General features: G+C 40.1%; 1 protein-coding gene across 4 annotated transcripts; it reads left to right on the top strand.

Annotated features, from left to right (window-relative positions):
- Positions 1–5157: 5157 nt before the first annotated feature.
- LOC121179356 (FYVE, RhoGEF and PH domain-containing protein 5-like) lies at positions 5158–25123 on the top strand. Of its 4 annotated transcripts, none has more exons than XM_041034151.1 (21): positions 5158–5285; positions 6189–8775; positions 12445–12598; positions 13110–13168; positions 13275–13305; positions 13765–13916; positions 14121–14277; positions 16235–16325; positions 16453–16503; positions 16987–17045; positions 17868–17939; positions 18187–18255; positions 19793–19876; positions 20729–20808; positions 21054–21150; positions 21348–21485; positions 21643–21745; positions 22566–22702; positions 22812–22937; positions 23137–23291; positions 23910–25123. In XM_041034151.1, the coding sequence occupies exons 1-21, from the start codon at positions 5276–5278 to the stop codon at positions 23944–23946; spliced, it is 4449 nt and encodes a 1482-aa protein (XP_040890085.1). In that variant the 5' UTR covers positions 5158–5275; the 3' UTR covers positions 23947–25123. The 4 variants fall into 4 exon arrangements, with proteins under 4 accessions (XP_040890085.1, XP_040890087.1, XP_040890086.1 ...); XM_041034153.1 differs by having other exon boundaries at positions 22812–22910; XM_041034152.1 differs by having other exon boundaries at positions 16238–16325.
- Positions 25124–26243: the final 1120 nt, after the last annotated feature.

The following is a 26243-nucleotide window of genomic DNA, read 5'->3' on the forward strand; positions in this document are numbered from 1 at the left end:
AAGTGTCATAGTGTTGGTTTCAACCTTTGTATCAGGATTGCTGAACAAAGAAATCAAAGGTATTTTTGCATTCTCCTATTAAACAGTTAACACTGTCTTGTCCGGTGCATACAAACACAAACACAAACACACACACACACACACACTGGCACATTATTGAAGACACATAACACTTGTGACAGAGGGTCATTTCAGGTTAATCCAGTGTGGTTTTATGGAGATGTGTGATCAGTGTTCGCATAAATATGGTCATTAGACTTATTGCTTCCCATGACAAGAAGCTGATGGACGTATTGTTCAATTTCAGTTAGTAGTTGTCACTTAAATCAACTGTGATCAATCTGGTGAAAGTGAAAGCCAATGAATAAATCTCAGCAAGTGTTTTGATGTGCATCATGATGCTGAGTTCCTGAGGAAAGCACAGGAAATCTTGAAAACCATTCAACTAATACTGAATGTACGGGTATGTCTAAAAGCTGGTAATGTGTTAAAGACAATATGCAGCAGTGTAAATCATAATATTAAGGCATAACAGAGGCACTATTGGCTCATATTTAGTTCTAATGTTTCTTTGCAGCACAAACGGCTCTGTTCATATTGTCTATTGTTTATTGTACTGAATCAAAGCTGTGTGCTATTATTGGTCCCTGTGAAGGTAAATGGCCATAACAGACAAGTTTGTGTGTAAGAATGAAACACATAAAAGACAAGAAAATATCTACAAATATCTAGTAATCAGTATGTGATGAAGACAGAAAGATTTTGTTTTCTATAGAAATGGAAATATTCTGAGTATCATAAATCTGTTTTCTGCATCTTTCCCTGCCAAAAACTATTCCCATTGTAAACCTGTCAGAAAGTTCTCACAGAAGAACAAAAACAGCCCTCCAGCTGTGTTTTCTTCCTCGTCATGATGTGAAGGGAAACTAAAATTAGACCGCCATGACACAAGAGCCTGTTCCTGCGTCCTATTGGTTCAAAAACTCAACAGTTTACAAGATTCAGTATTGCCAAAGACAACACCGGCCAACAATGCTTTCCAAGGATACACAAATGTGCATCTGTGTTTTTTCCGTATGTGTGTGGATGTACACAGTGAAGGTTATCTGTTTGCATGGTTGTTCTGTGAAAGCAGGAATTGGCATGAGTCTAGAGTTAAAACCACTTGGTTCCTTTTTTAAAATTTCAATCTGTCCTTATTAAAGCAAAAATTTGTGTCTAATGGGTCCTTTAGCTTTTTGAGAGAATAATTTGAATATGCGTCATTGATAAAAAGGTTAGAATTATAAGCTAGACTAATTATATTGACATGTTTAAAAGCTGTTTCCAAGCCACAGCGTTGAAAACATCCACTTTTTCTTAAAATTTCACACCTAATTTGAAATAATTTACATCTTTCATTAAGGTAAAAACTGAATAAATACACAAGGAATTCTAATAAGCTTAGAAAATTTAAGAATCCCAGTTATTCAATAATAATCCAAATAAAAAATAAAATGATTAAAAAGAGACAAAAAAGAAACAAAATGAAATTACTGTGCTTCTTGTCAACTTCAGACACATACAATGGAGAAAGTGTTTTTTTTGTCTAAACCTCATAAACCTTCAACAATGTAGGACTTTGAGTTGAAAATAGCTGGAATTAAACTTTAAGTTTGGTGACTACGCCCCCCGTGCTCTACTTTTGCTGAAAGACTTGAAAACAGTCACAGGAAGGAGTATATCAAGATGGAGTTCCTTTTTTAAGCCCCAGTCTTATTGTTTCACCTCAGAGCAGGAGAGAGGAGGAGACGCACTCTTTCCTCACCCGACGCAAAAGGGAGACACACAGACAGAGATGGACCTCAGGGTTCAGACTGCACATGGCTTGAGTGGTTTTTCTAATCTATTGCCAAAAACATACCGACATTGTTCAAAACTGTTACTGTACTCAACCCGTAGATCATGGCTGTCTGTGTATCTGACCTGGATCCCTTACATGCCAAACTGTGACAGAGCTCCACATAAATAAAGGACAATTTAACGACTAGGTGTCGAACTCCAACACATAAAACGCATTCATTTCGATTTGAAGAGGGACACAATCTCTTGCATTGTTATGCGGCAAGTTGAAAGAATCAGCACACGCTTACTGTCAGAAGAGCTTGTGTTTTGTGTTCATCCAAAGCCTGATACAGCTTATTCCTCTGTGCCACAGAGCTCCATTGTATCCAAAAACTATTAAAAACATATCAGTTAACCAAACTGTTGCACTGGGTGGCAGGTTTCAAACATGTCCACCGTACTTTATTACAAACACTCACTAGAACACCAATTGTGTATTAATCCACCTCTGAAAATAGTCCCCAAAACTGCAGTATTCACTCCTGTTTGAATAAAGTCTGATACAAACCACAGTGGCTAGCTGTTTTAGGAAACTACTGAGGCTTTTTCCAGAAGTAGGTGGAGTAGCCAAAAGAAATGTACGCGTGAAAATCTTAACAAAATTATCTACTGAGAAGAAACTACTAGAGAAGTGAGAAACCTTTTGAGTAAAAACAAACAAATAAATAAAAGAGATAGACATATGTATGTGTAGCCAATTTGAGATGAAATTTCAGATAATAATCTATAATAAAATCATATAATAAAATAATAATTTATTTTAAATAAAAGTATGAATTTGTGACCTGTTTTTAAAGATTTACATCTTCACTAAGAACGAATAGTCCTGGGGGCAGAGTGCCACAAACAAGAAGTCATAAAGTCCAGAGAGGGACTAACACATTGTTTGTTCTGGTCCTTACATGGGATTTGTTGACAATAACATATCACCAGCCTTGTTTTATTGTGTGTGTGTGTGTGTGTATGTGTGTGTGTGTGTGTGTGTGTGTGTGTGTGTGTGTGTGTGTGTGTGTGTGTATGTGTGTGCGTGTGTGCGTGTGTGCGTGTGTGTGTGTGTGTGTGTGTGTGTGTGTGTGCGTGCGTGCGTGCGTGCGTGCGTGCGTGCGTGTTTGTTATGTGGGGACACCCCTTCATCCCAAAACATGTTTTCATATTGGCCATGTTTGTCAGAGGATCTGTCATTACTCTCTCTCGGTGTAGACCACAGAGCTCACCTTCTTCCCCTTTATTGACTCAATATGAAAACAAAATTATTGCATTGACAAAAAGGGGGTCAAAGGTGCAGCTACATAATGTTTTTCAATGAGTCAAACACACAATACTATTTATAGTCTCAGTGAGATCAATACTCTAATATACACACACTAATATAAGTGACCACTTTAAATCAACACTAAGAGTTTTGAGGGTTTTTTTTTCCATTTATTGTCCAGGTTAAGTGTTGGGCTGTGTTGAACTATTTATTAAAACAGGAAAGTATCAGGATGACCATCACAGACAAAATGTTTGCAGTCAAGATTTTCTTGTTTATCTGTGGTTTGATTTTTGCATGGTGCTTCAGTTCTCCGGAAAGAAACCGTTCACTTCAGTGCACTGTTTGGCCATGTTCAGCCTGTCTAACAACAATTTGTAATGTTCTGTAACACAAGGATTACATATCTTCTTGTGCATGTTTTATGGTCTGAGATCAGTCCATATACAGATGGCTCCAAACTGAGAATGGATTCATGTGTTGCTATGTGTTGGGTGTGGTGTCAAAATAGCCAGGACTCAGCTCCTGTTTTTTTTTCTTCTCACTGCTTTACTAAGCCTCCACAGAGCCACTCCTCATCTTGATGCTACTGTTTGTTGCTGGGATACACAGCACAGATATTTTTTAGTGTAATAAATCCTCACCAGCTGACCACAATTCAGGCGTTAAAAATAGCTCCCCTTACTTCACCGCCAGTGAGTCACAGTTAGGCTAATTCACCGAGGGGTTAAATGTGAGCATGATGTCCATAAGCTGCTAAGGATGTGAAGTTGGGTTGTGCAGGAAACAGGGAGAGCAGTTTCCTGTTATGTAGAAAAGAGCTTGTTGTACACCAATCAGACAGTCAGATGGGTGTGCAGGCAAACATGGTTGGCTTATCAATGCAGAAGAGTTGATTTAAGATACACAGATACACTCTGATTTTTGTAAATGGAAATCCTGAGAAATGTGGCTTTATCATTGCATCATCCAGAAACAACTAGGATCTGAGAATTTATTGTTTTCACCTAATCATAACTTGATCTAAACTGATGCAATTACAGATTCAGTGAAGGACTGAAGGGAACCAACTGTTAAGGGGTTATAACTTGTAACTAATGGCTTTATTCGTGGTTAATAAGTTATTTACTAATACTTCATATATTAGGTGTGAGCCATTAACAAGAATGGGTTGCCAGGTTGTGAAAATCCATTTGTCTGATGTTTGGCCTGTGTATTTGCTAAAAATGCAGTAATAAATATTGGTAATCTGTTTATAGATGCTCATGGGCTTCTTACTTTCTGATGAGTCATTCGTTGTGCAAATATAAACGTTAACAAGTAATTAATAAAAGATTTTTAATCCATCATTCTGCAGCTTCAAAACACTTCATACCCTGGCAGCCCAAAAAGTCGCGCTAATGACTTGTAACTGATCTATAAGTATCATTAGGAAATGATTCATTATATATATGTAATAAATCAATTAAGACATTTGGTGAGAAGTCTTTATAAAGAGTGACTTTTTAAGAAAGTGGTAGTTATTTATATTGTTTTCTATTTCCAAAAGCTGTTGTTTTTACATATTAGTATGGAGAATGAACAAGAAAAGTTCTTACTGGCAGGTTTTATTATAAGTCTGTGGTGAAGTTTGTAACGTGTTTGTATATGACAGTGCTGCAACTCAGTTTATGTGAAGATACTAATCAGCCTTTAAATTCACTTGGATAGGCTGGTGTTAACATCTTCAGCACTGGACTGGAACTGTTGCTGCCGCTGCTGCAGTAAGAGGGATCCTGTGGTGTGGTTTAATGGGGAGCGGATCGAGCTTCTTGCCATTTGGTTTCCAGTCGCGTCCTGCGCGCTGTAGGACGCACAAACGATCAGCTGAGTAGCGTTTGGCTCTCAGAGGAAGACAGACAGAGCTGTGTTCAGTCAGAGTCTCTCTCTCTCTCTCTCTCTCTCTCTCTCTCTCTCTCTCTCTCGCTTTCTTTCTCTCTCTCTCTCTCTCTCTCTCTCTCTCACTCTGTGTGTGGTGTGTCTGGACAGTGTAACAGAGTTTGTTGCGAGCTCCGTTTTTACACTTAGTGAAAAAAAAAAAAATCTGTGTATCGCGGTTGCTTTTGTGAACGAGATGTTGGAGATGTTCTATTCGCCAAAATGAACACAGGTGAGATGATTATTTTAAAAGCTTATTTTCACTCTCCATGCGATACTTAATAGAGAGCATTTTGGGCAAGTGCATCGGGAGTTTTAGTTTTCATGCCTTCTTGTAATTTACTTTTTTTCCGTACATGCCTGTGAATAGATGGCGAATACAGCGGTAGTAACAGGATGTGAAGCAAACCAAAGTGCCCTTAACACGGTGTTTATTGATATCAGAGGGGCTGTGTAGTGATTGTGGACTTTATACCACATTGATAGATGTAAGACACCCACTCTAATGTGTGACTTAGCTCGAATTGAGCTCATCTTTGGTTGTAAAAAACATTTTGAGTGTCTTTTCAGTACATATAACATGTCTTTTGTAGTTTTGATGGGTAGATACACTTCTGCCAAAATCTTGAAAATAGTGAGAGTAATTTGCTGATGCCTTTCAACATGACAATGTTATGCACGAGTTCTTTTTTCATTTTGTCATTATCCTTTGCTGCATTTACATTATTACACTGAAAGCAGTAGAGGCAGCCTGAGAGGGGTTTCTCTCACTTAAATCACAGGAAGTAAGACTGGGAAATCCCTTAGACTTTTTTGTATTCTTTCTCAAAGGGTACACAAGCTTACATTACTCATTTAAAATCTCTTATTCTGGACTGAATTTTAACAGTTTGAGTAGTAAATGTAAACTAGAACAAAAGCCTCCAGCAGGCTTGCAACATCTGTGTAGAAGGTTCTTTCAAAGAAAATGATCGAATGGAAATGTTTGTGACAATTACAAATACAAGTACAATTTTATAACATCTGAAGATAGAATCTTTGAGCAGTTTTAGGTCACAGGGACACAATACAAATGACCTGTAAGCTATTTTAAAGCACATAATCTTACAGTTTCCTTTTCCTGTTGTTCTTTCAGACTGCACCAAGCCTTCTGTTGCTCCAAAGCCAAGATTTGCTTGTCACGCCAGCCTCAAGCTGCCCTCCCCTCTAATGTCTGCAGCCAGGGGTCCCAAACCTTCTATCGCCCCAAAACCTAAAGTCACACCAGAGCTTAATGGCAACCAGGGAGGATGCAGTAATGGCGGCTCACTAACTTCAGACGGTGAGGTGGATGAAGAGCACGAGATGGAGAATGGTCTGAACAAAGTGTTTACAGTAGAGGAACAATTTAACGCCTATGTCCTAAAGTCACCACAAAAAGATTTACAGAATGTGTCACAGGGGCTGGAGGATGTCGAAGTGACAGAAGAGGAAAAGGAAGAGGAAAAAGACATGATTCAGAAGATGGATGAGGACTGGAGATTAACTGACAGTGCTCTAACAGAGGAGGTGGACTCCCTAGAAACACTGTGGGTCAGTGATGCTGGACTCACAGCTGACTCTGAGGAGGCAGTGGAGATGATTGACACGGACGTAACGGAGGACATGGATGCTGAAGGCTGTGATGCAGGCGAGGCACTGGCTGACACAGATGGCCTCTCAGTGGGAGATATTTCTGTTAATAGCATTGATGAGGAGTCAGGCTGCTCCTCTGCTGAAAATCGAAAGGCGAAGGAGAGGCAGGGAAAGCTCCAAATCAAGGAGGATGAAACAGGTGACTGTACAAGCGATGATTTAACTGAGTCTCTCACAAATGAACCTTATGTCCCCATCAATACAAACGCGAAGGATGCTGATGCAGAACATGATTTTTTATCGAATGGAGAGGACAAAGAGGAGGAATCTGTTTCTGACTGTGGCATCACTTGCAGCATCCTGAAGTTGAGGTGTGGCCATAAAATGAAGGAAAAGGGTGAAAACCTACAGAACATTGGCTTTTATGACTTTATCCCTGAACGCCAGAAACAGTTCTGTGATGCCACCAAGAGACATGTTGCCTTAGGGGACGATCCAATCCATGAGCCTTATTATGTCTCTTCGGAGGACATTATTAACAGAGAGATAATGCCAAGGGATAACAAAGCTCACAGACTGCCAGATAGTTCACGAACACCACAGAAGCTTTTGTCTGTAAATAGCAGTGGAATATCTGCTGGGAACTATAGGGAAACAGCACAACATGGACAAACAGCGTGTGTGTCCTCTGAGGATTACGTAGAGATTGGTAACAACGGCAATGAGAACAAGGTAAGAGCATGTCAGAAAAGGACATCTTTCAAAACTGAAGAGCGCAAAGCTCATACAGCGGAGGCCTTGTTGAATCATTTGGACTACCAGCCGAGGTTCAGGCTGGTATCCATCTCGGTGCCAACAGACACTGACACCTCACTGACCTCTTCTCTCTCAGAAAGCCAGCTGCTTTCCCCAAACGACTCAGACGTCTTTAGAGACGATGATGACCTGGAGGGTCACATAGTGCCATTTCTGGATGACACCACTGATACAGAGCAGGATATCAGTGATGAGCATGTTTATGAGGAGCCGGGGCACAATTCAGAGGGTGAAAATGTTTTTCCATTTGACAGGAAGGCCACGGGGATGCACTCCCGCTCACTGTCACACCGAAGTGTGGCTGAGACAGGGGTGCAGTTTGTTCAGAGGACCTACGTGAGTGGATTCGGACAACCTGCACTAAGCAGCAGCCCCATGTTAAACTCAGTGCGGCACAAGGCCTACTCCAAACCCCACTATCTGTCCTTATACCCCCGCTCGTTCTCTATGGAGGGACAAGACATGCCTCTGTGTGTCTACAGAGACAGGGAAGAATCACAGCGACAGAAAGGTGGAATTTGTTCATCTGGAAGCTTCTCCAGGTGCTCACCTTTGTCATCCAGTGGCCTGTCCACTCCAACATCTGTGGTAGACATCCCTCCTCCATTTGAGCTGGCCTACATCACCAAGAAGCCCATCACAAAGAGTTCACCCTCACTTCTCATCGAGGGAGACTCATCTGAGAAAAACAGGAAAAAGAAATCTTCCATTAAGCGCTTCCTGATGCTTAAGTTTAGGCGGAAAACAGAGAGCAAGTCTGTGGTGGATGTTAGCCCTTCCTCATTTAAGGCTTCACCAGAGTCCAACCACCACACGGCCAGCAGACCGCTGGATTTAGATAGACACAGCTTAAGTAGTTCTCCGCATCTCAACTCACGCTCTGCTAGTAAACCTCACGTTTCATCTGAGCCAGCCTCCACCTTCTTGTTCTACAAGGAAAGTAAACGAAAAGGGAGCTCAGTGGCCTTCCTCAATCGCAGCGTCGTCCGAGTGGAGTCCTTTGAGGACCGCTCCCGTGTGCCTTTCGTACCTCTTCCTCTGACCAAGCCTCGCTCAATCTCCTTCCCCAATGCAGATACCTCTGACTATGAAAATGTTCCTGCCATCAGCTCAGACTATGAGAACATCCAGGTTCCGCAAAGGAGGCCTATTCGTCAGGGACCCTTCACAGACTTTTTTGACCGTCCCAGTCGAGTGCTGTCGTCATCCAATGATACGGACGGTTATGTGGACATGAGCAGCCTCCCCGGGTTCAAGAGCAAAGCTCAGTCACCTGAGGAGGAAACAGAAAGGTATGTAAATAAGACTGAGAGTCTACAACCGTGCTCTATGAGGATTTGAGTTAAATCACCATGCAAATACTCTCTCAATTACGATGCTAACATGCTAGTTAGCAGGTATAATGTTTACCATGGCCACTATGTTAGTTTAGCATGTTAGCATGCTAACATTTGCTAATTAACACGAAGCATAAAGTATAGCTGAGGTCTCTGATCATAAACCAAAGTGCTTTTCGAACTTTTGACCTGCTGATAGTGCTAGAAAAAATATTAATATCTCACCAAAGTCTTAAAAATTGATCATCTGGGGATCATGAATGTCTGCGCCACGTGCCATGACAATCTATTAAACAGCTGTAGAGACATTTCAGTCAGAATAAAGTGGTGGATGGAGCAACCAACAGACAGACCACCCTTTGAGCCTGTGTTCTGATGCTGCTGGACATAATGTTAGTGATACTGACCACCTTTTACACTGAGCACTGGTCTTTTTTTTATTACAGCCCACGACTGTGTGGGTTTAACAATGCTCCTGGGGACAAAGATTTATGAATATTTATTATTTAGAGTCCCATGATGCTGTGATCACAACCCTCATGAATGTGGTGGTCAGTGGTCGAGAGGATAGTGCAGTACAGTGGCTTCCCTTTTTTATTGCTGTGAGATATACTAAACCCCGGCTGTGAGGTATCCGTGTGTTGTTGGGGCATGTTGGGTGGTAGAGGAGGAAACACTGGCGGCAGGGGCGGTCTCTTCAGATTTAAGTTAAAAACACGCTGGTTTCATTCATAAATCATCTGTTTAGGTGCAGAAACAGACTCTTGTGTTGGTGCTGTAGGTAGAGCTTCTCGTCTCCCTGCTGCGGTGTTATGTGTTGGTATGTTCAGCCGTGCGGGGCTGACATTAACCCATCCCCCCCCAGCATTGCTGTTGGCTATGCCCATATCATACAGACCGCTCAGAATGATTAATAGTCAGAGCATTTTGGAGTCATTGCTCTTCTCTAGCCAGTCGGGAACAACAGGCTGAGATACAATCTCAGTATGTTCTATAGTCAGCAGTTGTTCACTGCAGTGCTTCCCTCTCATCGTGCTCACCATTTTGGTGTGTGTGCAACCAAAACTGTACAACAAAGGTTCTACAGTGGATGTAAAAAGTCCACACACCCCTGTTAAATGCCTTGGAAGTTCTTTTGTATTCCTCTCCTGTTTGATACCTTTCAACAGTGAGATCCTGTTCATGCTTTGGAAACTCTTTATGGACAATGACTTTTTCTGTAGGATGCTACTAAGAAGGTTTTAGGAAAATACTACAGGAACAGCTTTATTTAGAGTTAAACAGCATCACTTTATTTGATGGCAGGTGTACAAGAATGTGATTTGTTGATTCTGAACACAATCACACCCCCAAGTTTCAGTTTGTTTTTCATTTGAATTTTAGAGGTTATAGGTCACACAAAATGTGGCAAAGGTTCTGCAATGATTTATCTCAGTTTCATTTTTTACATCACAAAAACCTGTCATTTTAACAGCATAGATTTAGTTTGAAAAAAAAAAGTATGTTTTGTATTTCCTCAAAATGCTGTCTCAAGATTCTGTCCTCCACGCCACTGTGCTGGTGCCTCCACCATGTGGGCTCAGCCAAAACAACATGATGACTAAGTCCCCTGTGACTTACCTTTTGTGTGATTTTACATGTGATTTGATTTTTGTTTACTTTTTCATTCTATGAAGTTAGAAAAGTATGTGATTTTTTTTCATTTAGCTTCTGATGTGCAAAATGATATTTCAGTGATATTATCATACAGTGTGTTATATGTGTTCCTGTCAGCCTACGTAGACTCACTGGGTTCACAATGAGAATAACTCTGCTGGTACATTTTTGAGTTTTTAGAAGGTTTTTATTGTGGGTCATACCCTCAAAGCATGATAATTGACGTGTGTTCCAGCTATGACTAAATTATAGGTTTATTCTAAATTCACATTAGTGTGTATGGACTGTGAGCTCAGTGCCAGTATTTCTTTCCACTAAATGTTATTTTTATTACAACTGCATAAACTAAAAGTTATGTGTAAATTAGGCGTCTTCTTTGTCACGGTAATTTCTGTTGCACTTAATTCCTATTGTGCCAATACTTTGTCTTTATTATATTGTGGATTCTGTTGGTACGCCACACCACTCAACCATGGTTTTGCGTCAGTAAAATCTGAATGTGAATTTGAAAAAGATATCACTCTCCCTCTATACTAGTGTGAATGCAAATTAGAGTGGGTAAGACTTCAGCGTTTGGTGAGTCATTGGTGACGCCTCGCCCAAGTAGAATGATTATGACTGTCGGCGCCTGCTGAATACAGTGATTGTAATCACAGCACACCAGTATCTGGACAGTAGTGCCAGTGGTGGAGGATTTTAGTTTTGCAGTAGCTTGAAGGGGCAATATTAGCAGATAGTTTGGAGATTGTTGGCATCTTTTCCCCATCACTGATATCACTGGAACACTAGCAGGCTCACCAAGGAACCTGAGGCAAAAAGAAAATTAATATTTTTTTATTTCCTTCTGTAATTTATCTCCATAGATCTTGCCTTGAGCCTTCATACAACATGGCAGGACTTTGAGATGTGAGGTGGTTTCTGTGGGAGTGTTATAAAAGCCTAATATAGAAACTGTGCATGCAGATTGTGGTTCAAGCACCCCCCCGGTATCTCATCCAAAGTTTGATCCAGTGAGCAGTAATGGGCCATGTAGCTCTAATGCGTACGATGCAGAGATCTGAACTGCTCACATATGTCGTTCATATGTAGCTAATTTGCATCACAGTGGGGTTAAATCCAGTTAAATCCAGGGAGTGAAACATGGCAGGAACATTGGCAAGGCAGTTGGTCACATAGAGGACTACTGCATCACTACTGTAACTGAAGGACATGTTTTTATTTGCATAGCTTACACTCCCCACTGAGCTGCAGCCATTAGCATATTCATTTGGGCTCCCTGCAGAAGAGAATCTCGTAGCATAAAATACCGACATGCGTCCCTGGTTGGGTACAGTTGTCACCGCAAGCCTTTCAGGACCAGTTTATTGGTTTCTGTGGACCTGAAGTGTTTTATCTATTCACATTTGCTTCTAACGCTGAATACAGTATGTTTATTATAGTGATATTTCAATGTAGAGAACCATAAAGGACTATAAAGATGGCTTGGATGGTTAAATGAAACTCATCTGATTTATTTTCACATGAATGAAGGCAGTTCATATTATAGAATCAAATTTGTGGTAAAAACTGAAATGGTACATTGCAGACCAGACCACTGGTTTCCATCATGGAGGCCGAGATCCCCAAAGGGGTCTGAAGATAAATCTGAGGGGTCACAAGATGGTTACAGGAATAAAGAGAAGAACAAATACAGTGTTTCTCTTACACAAAATTTGCTTGATTTATATTTTTTCTGACTTTTGTCTTGTGAAATACTAGATACTGTCACATTAAAGGAATAGTTTGACATTTTGTGAAATACAGTTGTTAGCTTTCTGATGGAGAGTCACATGAGAGGATTGATACCACTCATGTCTGTGTGGTAAATAAACACAAGCTGTCGCAGTACAATATCGTTTATATTTGTGTGTCTACATTCGTATGCATACCGTGTGAACATATTTTACTGATCTGATCTTCTCCCCACAGTGCCTACACTGAAGCCTACAACGTATGTTTGGTGGCTGCTGGTCCACATACCAGTTCAGTAGGTGACACCAGGGGAGAGACAGCGGGTGAGGAAGATCAGGGGCGCACCTCTGAGGAGGAAGACGGAGGTGCGGACAGCAATTATGACAGACAGGTTAGTTCTGGCAAATGTGAATTGAGTTTGTGCAGAGATGGAAAAAAAGGACCTGTCTGGGATTTAAATTAAATTATTTGATCACTCAGGGATAAAAATAAATTATTATTTTTATCCCTGAGTAATCACTTGCCACCAAGGACCTATTTTACCCACTATATTTTAAAAATTGATTTAATTTGTTTTGTTAAATACTGTCATTTTGAAAGAGAAGTCATCACCTTTTTCCAAATGCTACAGACATGAAGACATACTTGAATAACAGAACACAACAAAAAACTGTTTTTCACCTTGGGCAGCTGCTAAAATTGCCCTCACAAGCCGGGATTTTAATGTGGGTTAATGGAGGTTAATGGGCTACTACAAGCCTGTCCTCATTATTTAGAATTTGATTGCCACTTAGAGACGATGTGGAAAGGAGAGCCAGCTATATTTGTTGAACCAGTGCCAAAATGCTTGAGCACTTCCTAACCCTGGGCTTATTACAAGTAAATAATATGATTGTTTACAGTCTGACGGCCGATGCAGGGCATTTTACATCGCGAAGGAACTGGTGGATACAGAGAGATTGTAAGTTGCATGTAAACTCATTTCCCTTATCAAACATCTCAGCCTATCTGTCAAAACTAATCAGGTTCTCATTAAATTGTGTATATATATATTTCTCTGTCCACAGGCATGTGAAAGCTCTCAAGCTTCTTCAGGAGGTGAGTGTATTCTTTTTAAAGTTACTATTGCTAATTCCCATAAATGTAAACATCTGTCTACTTTCTTCACACCCTAAATTTAGTTCTAGTCCTTTATCATATGAACTAACTTTTATTAAATGCTGTTCATGTTGTGTTTCTGTTCAGTTAGGGTCGTGCTCAAGGGCACCTTATCATCGGTGATGAGGGAGGAACAAGTGCTGCTTTTTCACACCCCTACTTAAAGTTGCTCCCTTGGTGCGGGGATTAAACCATTGACCTAGACCACCGCAGCTCCAGTTAGCTCGAAGAGATGATGAGATCCCTTGACATAATAGCTCATTTACTCCCTACTGTCAGATATTTTCTTGTTGTACTGTTGCAGGGGGAGCAAGGAAATACAGACTTTTGGGAAAGTGTAAGTTTAGTAAGATTTTTAAAATAAAATATGAAAAACAACCTTTCTGCCTTGTGTGCCAGGACTTTCGGGAAGCTGTGGGGACAGCCGTCGGGGACGAGGGGGAGCCTGTGGTGGAAGAAGAGAGACTTCGAGAGATTCTCAATGAGCTGCCTGATGTTTACACCCTGCACCGCAGAATCCTAACCGAGTTGGAGAATCGAATACGACACTGGTAAGACACGAGTTGATGAATACTGGCACACACCCATGCACACATATGCTATAACTAAAAGCATCTCCCTTCCCCAGCCGTCCCTTTTCTTCCATGGCTCCACAGAGTGCACACATTAATGCAGCTCAGAAAGCATTAAATATTACCTGAAGACAGGTGTATGCCGCTTCTGCTTCCTTCTGTTACATCTGTTTCTCCACTCAGGGAGGAGAGCCAGAGGATTGCAGACATCTTCCTGTCCAGAAAAGCAGAGTTCTTGATTTTTACCACTTACATCGGCCACTACGACCGAAGTATGAGCCTGCTGGAGGACAGCTGCCGAACCTCACCTGCCTTTGCAGCAATCGTTCACCAGTTTGAGGTCAGGCCTACAGTGTTTCTCTTACTCTAAAATGCAAAACATGTAATGCAACACATAATGCAGTCCATACAAATGAACATTTTAAAACACACCTTCTCAAAATTCTGAATTGAAATCAAAATTATAAACACATATATCACAATATGAATTAAATATTCTGAGAATGATATGCCCTCCAATGTGCTCCTGGGAAAACACACAATTATCTACATGTACCTATGAAGTCAGCCAAAATATTTTGTCAGAAGTTATATAACATGAAAACATGGCAGCTGGTTTTAATGTTGTGGCTGATCGTTGTATATTTGATCTTTATCGAGAGTCTTTCTTATCTTTCCACATTATCTGTTATCTGTAGAGTTGCTGTGTTTGTGTGTGTGTGTGTGTGTGTGTGTTACGTGCAGTGACAAAGATGAAGTGCGTGTTTTGCAGTAGCAGAGATAGCGATGGCAAAGTGTGTTATACTGGCCTGTGTTTGTGTGTGAGAGAGGAGAGACTTTAAAGAAAAAGATCCAAACCTTAAATGGTTCAAGCAAAAGACAGACATCTAAGTGAATAGAAGTAGTAATTTAATTTAAAGGAACAACCACACTGTGTTCTTGGCTGTTAAAAGAAATCATCACGAGACTCAAAGGAAAAATATAAACTTTGTGTTTTATAGGTTAGGAACAAATATGTTTGACATGAGCCTCTGAGAACAACAATTAGACACTGAACAGTTCTTTAAAAACAAGGGAAAAATTAAAATTAATGTAGGCTGCATTTCCCAGCAGCTTTTTTTGAGCACTTTAGTGAGGAGTTATAATTAGCTTCAAGTACATGAGCAGTGTTTTTCACACCAGTCAGCCAGAGACATTGTTACACAAGATATTAAGCTGATACATTAAAGAATAAAACATATAAAAAAATATGATGATATGATATATTTAAAAGTTCAACAGGGACATTGCAGCATCTGCTCACTATACAGTTTTATTTACCATCAAAAATATTTCCCCACCAGCTGCTAAGTACAGAACCTGGCAGAGATCAGTGGTAAGATTGGTGAAAGACTATTACACCCTTTTGTAATAATCTAGCTGGACTGTAGAAGGAGGTCCAGAGATACTGTATACATGAATCTCATTTATGGACAAAGGAGTTTTTAGTATTTTCCTTCCATTTTATAGACCACTGAGGAGAGGACGTGGCAGAAAGTCTTTGCAGAGCTGGGCAGTTTCCTCTGTCTGATTTAAGAGTGCTAGTCCTTAAAAATCCATAGATTCTCCTTAGCACTGTCTGTAGTAGTGTCAGTGCAGCTGCAGCATTACATTCATAGTTTTTAGCAAAGTATTAGATGGATTTCCAATGAGATTCATTGTCCCCAGAGCATGAATCCAGATGTCTCGACTTGATTTTTTGACCTTTTGTGTGTCACCACCATGAGGCTGACATATGTGCTTTTCAGTAAAATGTCCATAGGAAGGGTCTCGACAAGCAATGAGTAGATTACCGTAGAATATGGGACAGACATTAATGTCCTCCCTCTCAGGATGAACTGTAAACAACTTGGTGAAAACCCTCAAATTTAAATCTACCACCACCAGCACTTGGCAATTTGACTGTGTAAACAGATTTATGTCCCCACAACATGAGTAATACAAGCCCACACACATACAAACACAATCTGCAAGGCACTGTGCTGGCCAGCAGCCTGTGTTATTGGCCCTTGTTCACACTTAAAATATCATTATGACTGCTGGTTGTGCTCAGAGGTCCAGTGTTGTATAATTTGCTTCTTAGTGTGACTTTAATTTTCTTTGTTGAAGTTTTTTACACTGTCAGTGAAAACCCCTGACTTAAATTAATGTGACGTGGATTGGCCAAAGTTCATGTGAACTTCTACAGCAGATATGCCCCTAATAAACAGCAATGATGCAAAGAAAATGTTGAATTTTATTTGTTTCATTTGTCTCAGCAGCAGAGTCCAGCTGGGGAAAAGGTTTCTCTCAAGCATCAGCTCCTGCAGGTCATTGTGCGTGTTGCTCAGTACCGCATGGTCCTCACCGGTGAGTTTAAAGTTTAAAGGATGAGATTTATTTGAATATTTTTTTTTCTGAATGGAAATACATTTCACTTGCATGGGTTGCATTCTTGACTCTTAGGAGGAATTAATTTATTTCAATTTTCTTATAGATTACCTAAACAACCTCTCACCTGATTCCAAGGAATACGAAGACACCCAAGGTACCGTAAACCAACAGCAGATCCAGCGTGGACAGAGGCTGCTCACGCTGCTTTGTTACTCACAAGAGAGCTTTACTGGCCTGTGTTTGTCGCTGTGTGTTTACCAGGAATTTATTTGTGCTCATTTGGCATGGAGAGATGGCCACGAGAGAGCCAATTTAGATTTCTTTGTCTGTGGTGCTAACCCACCAAGAAGCTATTTCAACTCTCTCCAGTGTGCAGACTGTAATGTGTAATTCATGAGAAGGCAAGTTGCAGCAACATTATCTCTTACTGTATCTTCGATAAGAGAGCCTCCCCAGTCCAGACATGTAGTCCCTTCCTGACTCTTGACGTATATTGACTTTTATGTTCGGTGACTTTCTACAGAGACACGAGTAAAGAAACATCTCAGAAATTGTGAATCTTCATTGTAGATGTGTTCACTTGTTGACATGTAGTAGTGTTTTTCCTGATCTTGCTGTTTGTGTTTGTCTTATTCAGCTGCTGTGGCGATAGTGTCTGACATTGCAGATCAAGTAAATGACAGTTTAAAACATGGGGTAAGTGTCATGTTTGGATATATGTAATTCTTGATACCAGTGGACAATCATTTGCATCCAGAATTACGAAGACATTAAAACACAGATCTGCAAAATCCACTCAGCCTAGTGCTTCCAACAGTATGAGTGGTCTTAGTGCATCAAAAGCCTCATTTATGAAAACTGGACCCCTTTTAACTTTAAGATCTTCCTTGTCCAGTCATCCGCCTAAAGTTTACGTCCGGAAAACAAGTGAGAGCATTTTCACCCCAACAAACTAACAAAAATTATATTATTAAAAGCTTTCTCCTATTTGTGATGTTAGAATATAAATATAAATCATGCTCTTTACTCAAGGTTGAATCAGCTTTCAGGAGACAAAGCTCAAAAAAGAGTGAAGCCATCTTTTTGCCATTTTGACAAAAACTGAAAAAAGAAAAGACGGAGATTTTATGTTGTTTGAATTTTTTTGCCATGCCTTGTTAGCTGGTCCATCACTTTGGTCCAGACTGAAATATCTCAACAATCATTGAATGGATTGACATGAAATAGTCATGGTCCCCAGAGGGTAAATCCTAATAATGTTGGTGATATCCTGATGTCTTTTTCTTTGTTTTTTTCGGTGGCTGGTACAATAGATAGAGTTATGTGCCAAATGATTTTTTATGAATGGTCTAGCTTGGTCTAAAGAGAACAATACGACATGTCTGTTTGATTCAGGTGATAATAACTAAAATAGTTTGGGTTTACGGCAAGATGATTGCTAATGTTCTGTCATTGTTCCTCTCAATTCTCATTTTCCCTCCCTCTTTCTTTCTGTTCTTTTCTCTCTTTGTGCCTCAGGAGAACTTGTTGCGTCTGGTCAACATAGAGTACAGTGTTCATGGCCAGCGAGATTTGCTGCAACCTGGCAGGGTATGACTCTGATAACAGCATTGTTTCTGTCTGAAGCTTGCCAGCACGCCCTGTCTGCCCTGCACCACCTCTATGTTGCCCTTTACACAATCATTCAGCCGGGAATCCCCAGCCAGCCTCGAGTGAAACAATACTGATTATTGCAGACGTCCGATATCTGTCATGATCAGAGAATTTGTGAAATGTTCACTTTAATTTAATCCTGTGTATATGTCTTTTTTTAAATATATGTATATAATTGAATCAGGTTTTTGTGAAGGAGGGCACCCTGATGAAGGTCAGCAGGAAGAGTCGACAGCCCCGGCATCTGTTTTTGGTAAATGCTGTTTCCTGTGTGTAGTATATTCATTAATAGATAGCTATTAGGTTAATGTTTTATGTTTCTATGTCCAGACAGAGCTATTAAGAGCAGGGCTTCCTGGCAGGATGTTTCTGAATGCTGACTTCCTGAGCCAGTCCTTTACTGACAGCACAGGGAAGGTCAACACCAGCTCCTTATAAACTTAAGGATCCATGTACACCTGTGAACTTTTACAGCTTTAATTCTGTCATTTAATATTAGTCCAGTGTTTCTTCAGCACTTGTAATATATATAGCACTTGCAGCTCATGAAGATGATGTGAAAGTAAACAGGATTTAAAAAACTCAAGACTAAATTGAACTGAACTAAATTTAATCTGAATTTTTGGCTCATCCAGCATCTGAACACACTCGTGACGTCCTTTCTCCAATGGAAATCAGATATTATTAAGAAACTTCATCCCCCTTTGCTTTCATCTTCTATCCAGTTCATCCCAAAACCAGCTCCATGACGTTTAGTCTGGAGACTGTGCTGATCTTTATCATGTGAAGTCACCGTCTTGTTCTTTTCTTCTAAGGATTTCGGTCATTATTTTGCTGTAGAAAGAAGCCCTGACAAACTAGTCTGTCTTCCTTTGTTACCTGCCTTTTTCTCACCATTTATTTAGTAAAATGCAGTTGTTAGTGTAAACTAAATAATATAATTCTGACATTCTTCATCACCTGTCACTGCCAGGTCCACGTTTCATGAAAGAGGCAGTTGAAAAAGAGAGAATTACAGAGACATTCAGTTTGTAAAATCATAACAGACATAGCTCTAAAATATTGCAATCAAGAGAGATTAGAAAATTAAACGCCTTTGCAAATTATCTATAGAGCATCAGCAAAGTGCATTGCTTTTCCCTCCTGTGGCGTTTTTTAAATTTGTGATCTGGGCTCGACACTAAAAAAGCTCATAAATGTCTCTTCTGGAGGAATGTTGGTAATCATCGCTGCATAACTTTTATCCTGCCAGTTTATCCACCCAGATGCTGATCACGTGTGTTTAGCTGTTATTAATGTTGGAGACACTATAATAAAACAAGTCTGCAGGAACTGGCAGACTCCGAGAGAAGGCACTAAAACACACACGGACAGAGAGTAAAATGATCCACTGGAAAAAATAATACAGAGGTTAATGGTGCAATTTGATATCTACTTACTCAAGTATCTCATTCATGTGTGATGTGTGGAGGATTGGGTTCCTTCACATGGTGATAGAGCGTGTTCGCTTGTGTGTGAGCTGGTAATATTTTTACTGTAGAACTGTGCAACTATACATCATCCCATTGAGAATAAGAAACAAAATGCACAGAGTGTGTTGTACAGTTTTACTTCTCAGTGAACTCAAGTTTTGTGTGAGGCTGGAGTGCCACCTACTGGAGGATTGATGCACATACATGAGTTATGAAGCCATATTTTATCCTTTAAACATGTCCACACATCTGCCTTTGCAAATGACTTGAATGTTCCTCAGATGTGCTCTGAATTATAAATGTTGTCTCTTTTGTCAGATGAACGATGTGTTGCTCTACACCTACCCTCAACAGGACGGGAAATACAGACTGAAGAACACTCTGCCACTCACTGGGCTGAAGGTCGGAGTCTTTCATTAAGTCACTTAATGTCATAATCTCTTTCATTTCTAACTGTGGTTTCCCATCAGAATTCCTCAATTGATAATCTGTGTTTAAAGCTATTTCCAACACATATGCAAACTACAGTCATGAAAGTATAGTTAACACTTCATAACATAGCCCGTACTTTATAGTTTTGTGAACATTGGGTACCTACAGGATGTATAACTGGGTAACAAAGCTAAAGTTTAGGAGAAATGGTGCTAGCAACCTTACTCTTACTGTATAAATAAAGAGTCAGAGGAGAATAGTCAACACTTGATATTACAGCCCATGTGCCTTATTCTTACTGTGTGGTTGAATGATTATGACTGAAATAATAATTACTAGATAAGCTATGTTTGAGGCTCTTCCATGCTTTATATTATTACATGACTTTGTCATGTTATAGTTTTTCCTCTATTGGATGACACTGACCCCTTCAGAAGTACGGACATAATAATAAATCCCTGGAGAGTGGTTGTAGTTTGCCTGCTGACAGCATACCAGTAAAATGTACATATTGTATTCTCTCTTACAGTAATAACGTTTGTTGATAAGTAAAATTTAAGTTACACAGTAAGAACCTGGTCTACAGGCTGTAACATAATTTGTGGCTGTATAATCAAAAGTGTTTTACAAAGTGTTGCCAAAGTATTAAATTATATTTTTGATTAAATGATTTACATTTACCTGTTTGCAATCAAATGAAAGAGTGACAATAGGAAAAAAATATGGATTTCCCAAGTGTCAGACAGGAAAAATTTGTCCTTAACTTCTCTCTCTCTGTCTTCATCTTTCTGATTTGTTATATTAAACTGATTAATTACACAGGTCAGTAAACCCATCATAGAAAATGTCCAAAATGCTCTGAAGATCGAAGGAAGAGACATCTCCATCATTTTGTCTGCAAGGTGGGTCCCACTGCACCGTGTCCTGTTTAAATGATGGATATTAACCAATAGTGGCAATGATGAGTAAGATCCACATCATCACCGATAGTTAAAACATTTGAAACCTAAAACTCATAAAATGCTTACTGATGCAGCTGATGTTTTGCACATTTGGTGTTAATGACTTTGTTGTTAATGACTTCTGCAAAAACTGTAAAATCAACTCTGTAATGATAGTGTACTGTGTGTATTTGTATGTTTTGCAGTTCCTTCATCGAAAGAGAGGACTGGTTTTACACTCTAAGCCGCGCTGTAACTGAACACACTAGGGGATCTGTAGCATTCAACAGCTGCTCAGGAGAGGTGAGTTTTATTCATCTGTTATGTCATTAATTAATAACATTTTCTTCAGTCATGCTTATCCTCCCCAACCACAATGAGACGGATGTTTCACCTTATGGCCTTCAGTCTCCTCAGTATGATAAAGTACTGTATGTGTGTGTGTGTGTGTGTGTGCGTGCGTGCGTGCGTGCGTGTGTGTGTGTGTTTGTGTGTTTCAGGCCAGAGAACGTCTGCATCTGTCTCTGGGAGAGAAAGCTCCCACTCTTGTTCCAGTCTCACAAGTGATGATGTGTATGAACTGCACCTCAGATTTCAGCCTCACTCTTCGCAGACACCACTGCCATGGCTGTGGGAGAGTGAGTCACAATCAAATAAAACACAGAGCTCTATGCTACTTTAACATCTGACAGACAGGATGCAGCAGACTGTGGCTTTGACCAGAGCGCTGAGTGTGCTGAATGTGCTTAACGTTTCCAATTGTGCCTTTGGTGCCTCTGTGTTGTTTAAATACAGATCGTCTGTCGAAGCTGCTCCAGGAACAGATATCCACTGAAATACATGAAAGACCGCATGGCCAAAGTGTGTGATCACTGTTACGCCGAGCTAAAGAAGAGAGGTGGGGAAACTCTGCTTTCATCAATCACTTTGACCGTACTGATAACTGCTAAAGGCAAAATGGTAACCCCTGAGTAGTTAACTACGTCACTAATCATTTTCAGTAGGAGACCCAGTGTCAGGAAAAGTTAAACACAGTAGGAATGCCCTACTTACAATGGACTGAAATCAGATGGCCTAAGTTTATTTTACAGGAAGGCTCTTCAGAAAACACAGGAAGTGGTACATTTTGAAAAGTAGAAATAAAAGTAGAAAGTCATGGGCTCATCGAATCGAATCACATGCACGTCACAAAAACATGTTTACACTATACCACAATGTAGTTATCTGATGTCTGGTCAAGGCACACCGGGTGTAGGATGACGATAATGTAAAATGTATGAAATGTGCCCAGACAAAAATATACATAATTGATTTCAGTGTGTTACACTATGATGGAAGTGTGGTTACGCTCCAGTTTGTCTAACATGTAATTTATAAAACCAAACTGAAGCTCAGATGCATAAATAAAGAAAAAACTTTTCTCTTCTTGTACTTATAAAATGTGATTCTGTCCACATTTGTGGAAAACATCACCACACAGGAATAGCTCTTGAATTTATATTGTTGTTTGTTTCTGTATACTTTCCATAGTTATTCATGCATATCCTCACTGTCATTTAACAAAGACAGAAATAGCCTCTGGGTCAGTATAGTTCAGACATTAAGCTTGCACAATTAATCTGCCATGTTCCACAGTTTGTCAGTGTTGCTGTTGTAGTTTTGTAGCTTGTGTAGTTTTTTTTGTACTTTGCTTGAAATTATGTTGTATGTCTCTGCAGGGGGAGATGTGTCTCCGCTGACAGGCAAAAGTAGCCCTCGTCCAAACCGCTCCAGTCGCCCTCTCTCTGCTGTGTTCCAAAACATTCATCCTCCCAACATTTGGAGACATCGGAAAGGCACCGTCTCCTTCAACCAGGTGCACCTTTCTTTCTTTGTAGAGGAGCCATGTTCACTGTACAGTGCAGATCAGTGATGTGAATGACAGCTATGCCATATTTTTGTAAGTAACTGCCACTGTTGTGCAGGTGACGGTTTCCGAGGAAGGCTCCATTAGTGGCAGTCTACAGCGCAGCAAGAAGAGCAAGAGAAACTGGAAGAGACTGTGGTTCCTCCTAAAAGACAAGGTGCTTTACACCTACCGAGCTCAAGAGGTGAGGGGAAACATGCGCTCCCCTTTAACCTGAACAGCACACATGCATTCGCTCAGACACACTTTTACACTGTGAGGAGACATCACCAGGAGTTTTAGTTGTAGCCCCCAGTCAACTAAAAATAACTGAAAGTGCAGAAAAGCCCATAGTCTATCTTACAATCCATTTTTTCTTTCCCTGATGGATTTTCTGTCTGCAGGAGAAAGTAGCATCAGAGAGTTTGCCTCTGTTGGGTTTCACAGTGAAGCTGCCTGACAAGCAGGAGGGAGAGGAGGAGGCCAACGTCTTCCAGCTTTACCACAAAAACACTTTGTATTACACCTTTAAAGCTGAGGACAACTACACAGCCCAGAGGTGAGGAGCATGCTTACCTGATCACTAATTTTAACGTGTTTAGACATTGGAAAATTGAAAGATGTTAGTTGGACTGCGTTTTGAAACACTGTGCTGCTGTAACACCGTGACTATCTCTGTAGTCTGTCTTGGTGTTGGAGACTAAAAGAGACTCTGATGCAACATTTTTTTTTTAGTGTGACTGACTCACAGGGCTTCTATTGATAAGCTGTTGCTCTCTGGGAATAAAACAGTCAAGTTTATAACTGTCACATTAGTCACTGGGTTCCAAATGGTTTATGGGCCCAAGACTGGAGACTTTTCCTTGACCCAAAGCCTTTAACTGAAGTGGAAATATGAGCATCACCAAATTTGGAGTTTCAGCATTTTCCTCTTAATATGTGGGCTGAGTTCACAGAAACAGAAAAGTTAAACTTAGTCCTTTTGGACAAAATATAGTAATTTTTTAAAATTCAGATGCACACTATATTATTAGCTCAGTTAATAGTCTGGATATATGTTATGTTGACAGGCACAGGATTAATAGTTTTTAGGCGAAGCAGACTGAAATTGCTCATTTAGCACAACTGCAGTTTGTGCTGTTTCTTCTCCCTAATTTAAAATCTGTTCCTCATACAGGTGGGTAAATGCCATGGAGGAAGCCACAGTTTTATAGGATCAGCTGCTCTGGCGGGTTGCTGAAATTAGAAGTCTGCTGCCTTTCTTCTACTATAAACTCTTGTCTCTAAAATGAAATGACCAACTGTGAAACCAAAAAGGGTAGATAGGGAATAAAAAAAACAACATATGATTATGTCTGCAAGTTGTAACTTCTGTGACTGGTGTGAAGAAAAGAAGGACACGATCACCTAGTTTGTCACCGTGCCCGCTGTTACAGCAGGTGTGATGCTGAGAACCACGAGAGCCGATGGCCCAGATACCTGCCAGTGTGGAACATTACATTAATGTGACCTGTATTTCCCTCAGCAGCTGATCAGCGTCATTCCTCCAAATCAATAGGAAGATTGTGGATTTTTGGAAAAGAAATATATATTCTGTGATTTCAATTGTTTTTTTCAACACATCCAATATTTAAAGACAATATAAACAAATAGTTTCTTCTAACATATGCAGCCATTTTACTGTGGTTTTCAGGGAGGCTTAGAATAACAGGCAAATTCAGCCTCACTGAGAAATGCCCAAATATGGAATGGCCCAATTTTCAGTTTAAAAAAAATGTTTGTAATGCCTTCGTTTCAACATCTGTTCTTCCACTGGATTAAATGTATCTTTATAACTAATATTTTGAAGCACAGGCTGAATCAAAGAATGAGTAATTTTATATGTATAGAAGTGTGCGTGTGTAGCTTTGCCATGTACTGTATTGTTGACACAGTCCTGCAAGTGAATAAATAGTATCTATGCTTTTTTTTTTTGCACTGATATAAAGAAGAATGCACCTAGAAAAGGGATATGAGCGTACCTTCATTATAGAGGCCAAAAGCTTCAGCTACTGTACTTTACTTAATTAATTTACCTAACATGTGTTTCTATTGGGAAAATGTGGACAAGTATGTCTTTATTGTTAAGTACTTATAACAAGTATAATGTAAATTCATATTTGTATAAAGACTCCACATCCAGCTGTGCACAGATTTGTTGCCCTGGACTGAACCGTGGATCACTAATTTCACTGATTCCACATAATCAGTGTCTTGGACTTTGTACTGTACTTGATGATTTATTAAGTTTATTTCTAACACTATTATTTTTAAAAAAAAGTAAAAGAGGCTGTAATTATGGAAGCAGTCTGTGTCTGTGTTTTCTCTGTATCCTCCTCATGTCCTCTAGGTGGCAGGTGGACTAAACAATAAAATACAGGAGGCTGTCATTGACTTCCTGTCACTGTGTCCTTGCTGACGGAGCTCAGTGCCTACATTTAAAATGAAGACATTTCCCACTATGCTGCCAAACTGTTTGAACAACACTTGTAGAACCCCCTATATGAGCTTATCACATCTGTGCCGGCGTGTAGTCCATGTGTGGCCCTCTCTGATGAAACACCAAGCTGGCGAGTGTTTCAGATCACACTCTGAGCTGGTCGGGAAGACACCGGGGGACTGAGTGATACACAGACCAGTGTGCTGTGCGGCCAAAGAAAGGCCAGGCCTGCTCTGCTTCTCGTCTCCTCCTGAGGCTTCCTGACCCAGAATAATATCAGGGAGAAAGTTTGCTTTCTGGGACTCCTGAAAAGTTGCAGACACCTCGTCCTATATAGAGGACAGATCATTCATCACTCCCTTCTCCCTCTCTAGCCCCAATTCTGTTTTCTCCCTCCCTCTGTTGCTTTTATCAACTATCTTAGTTGTGTGGTAGGTGTTTGCTTTGCCTATGCTATGGCTGGTTAATACACAATACATATTTTCCTAATGTATTTATTGCACCATACTTGTTCCTTCTGACTCGATCCTTCCACTGGAATAACTTCACTTTACTCACTGCGGTCCAGTGCTGAGTGGAAATGTGCCTGATTTTGTCTTCACATAACAGAAAACAGAGAAATCTCAAGAACAAATCACTTCAAGTACCTGGTTTGCATGAACATAAAAGTCAGTTAGTTATTATCATGTTGGTATTTTTTTTTTTAATATACTTCAGCTTGTGATGTTTCTTGTTTCACCAAAGCAGCAAGGAAACCAGGAAATTGTTGACTTGTGTAAGATGAAGAGTAAACAGGTGTAAAACTGGAATGTCCAGTTGAACCTATAATGATTTTCTGTGTGCAAATAGAAAAACAAGCGATGAAAGCCTGCTGTGGGATTGATAGTTGAGATATAGGCTTTCTTTTTTTTTTTTTTTACAGTGGGCCTGCAACAGTGTTATAATCCAAGCTTACTTCCATATTGCTGCAGGCAGGAGCAATGCAGAGAGAAGCAAATAATCAATCATACACACACAGCCTACTCAGTAAGG

The sequence above is a fragment of the Toxotes jaculatrix genome, chromosome 3 (assembly GCF_017976425.1).
Source record: "Toxotes jaculatrix isolate fToxJac2 chromosome 3, fToxJac2.pri, whole genome shotgun sequence".
Taxonomy (NCBI): Eukaryota; Metazoa; Chordata; class Actinopteri; family Toxotidae; genus Toxotes; species Toxotes jaculatrix.

Coding starts and splice junctions, on each gene's coding strand:
- LOC121179356 (XM_041034151.1), top strand. Junction 14,278..16,234: donor CAATCGTTCACCAGTTTGAG/GTCAGGCCTACA, acceptor CATTTGTCTCAG/CAGCAGAGTCCAGCTGGGGA. Junction 16,326..16,452: donor GTACCGCATGGTCCTCACCG/GTGAGTTTAAAG, acceptor ATTTTCTTATAG/ATTACCTAAACAACCTCTCA.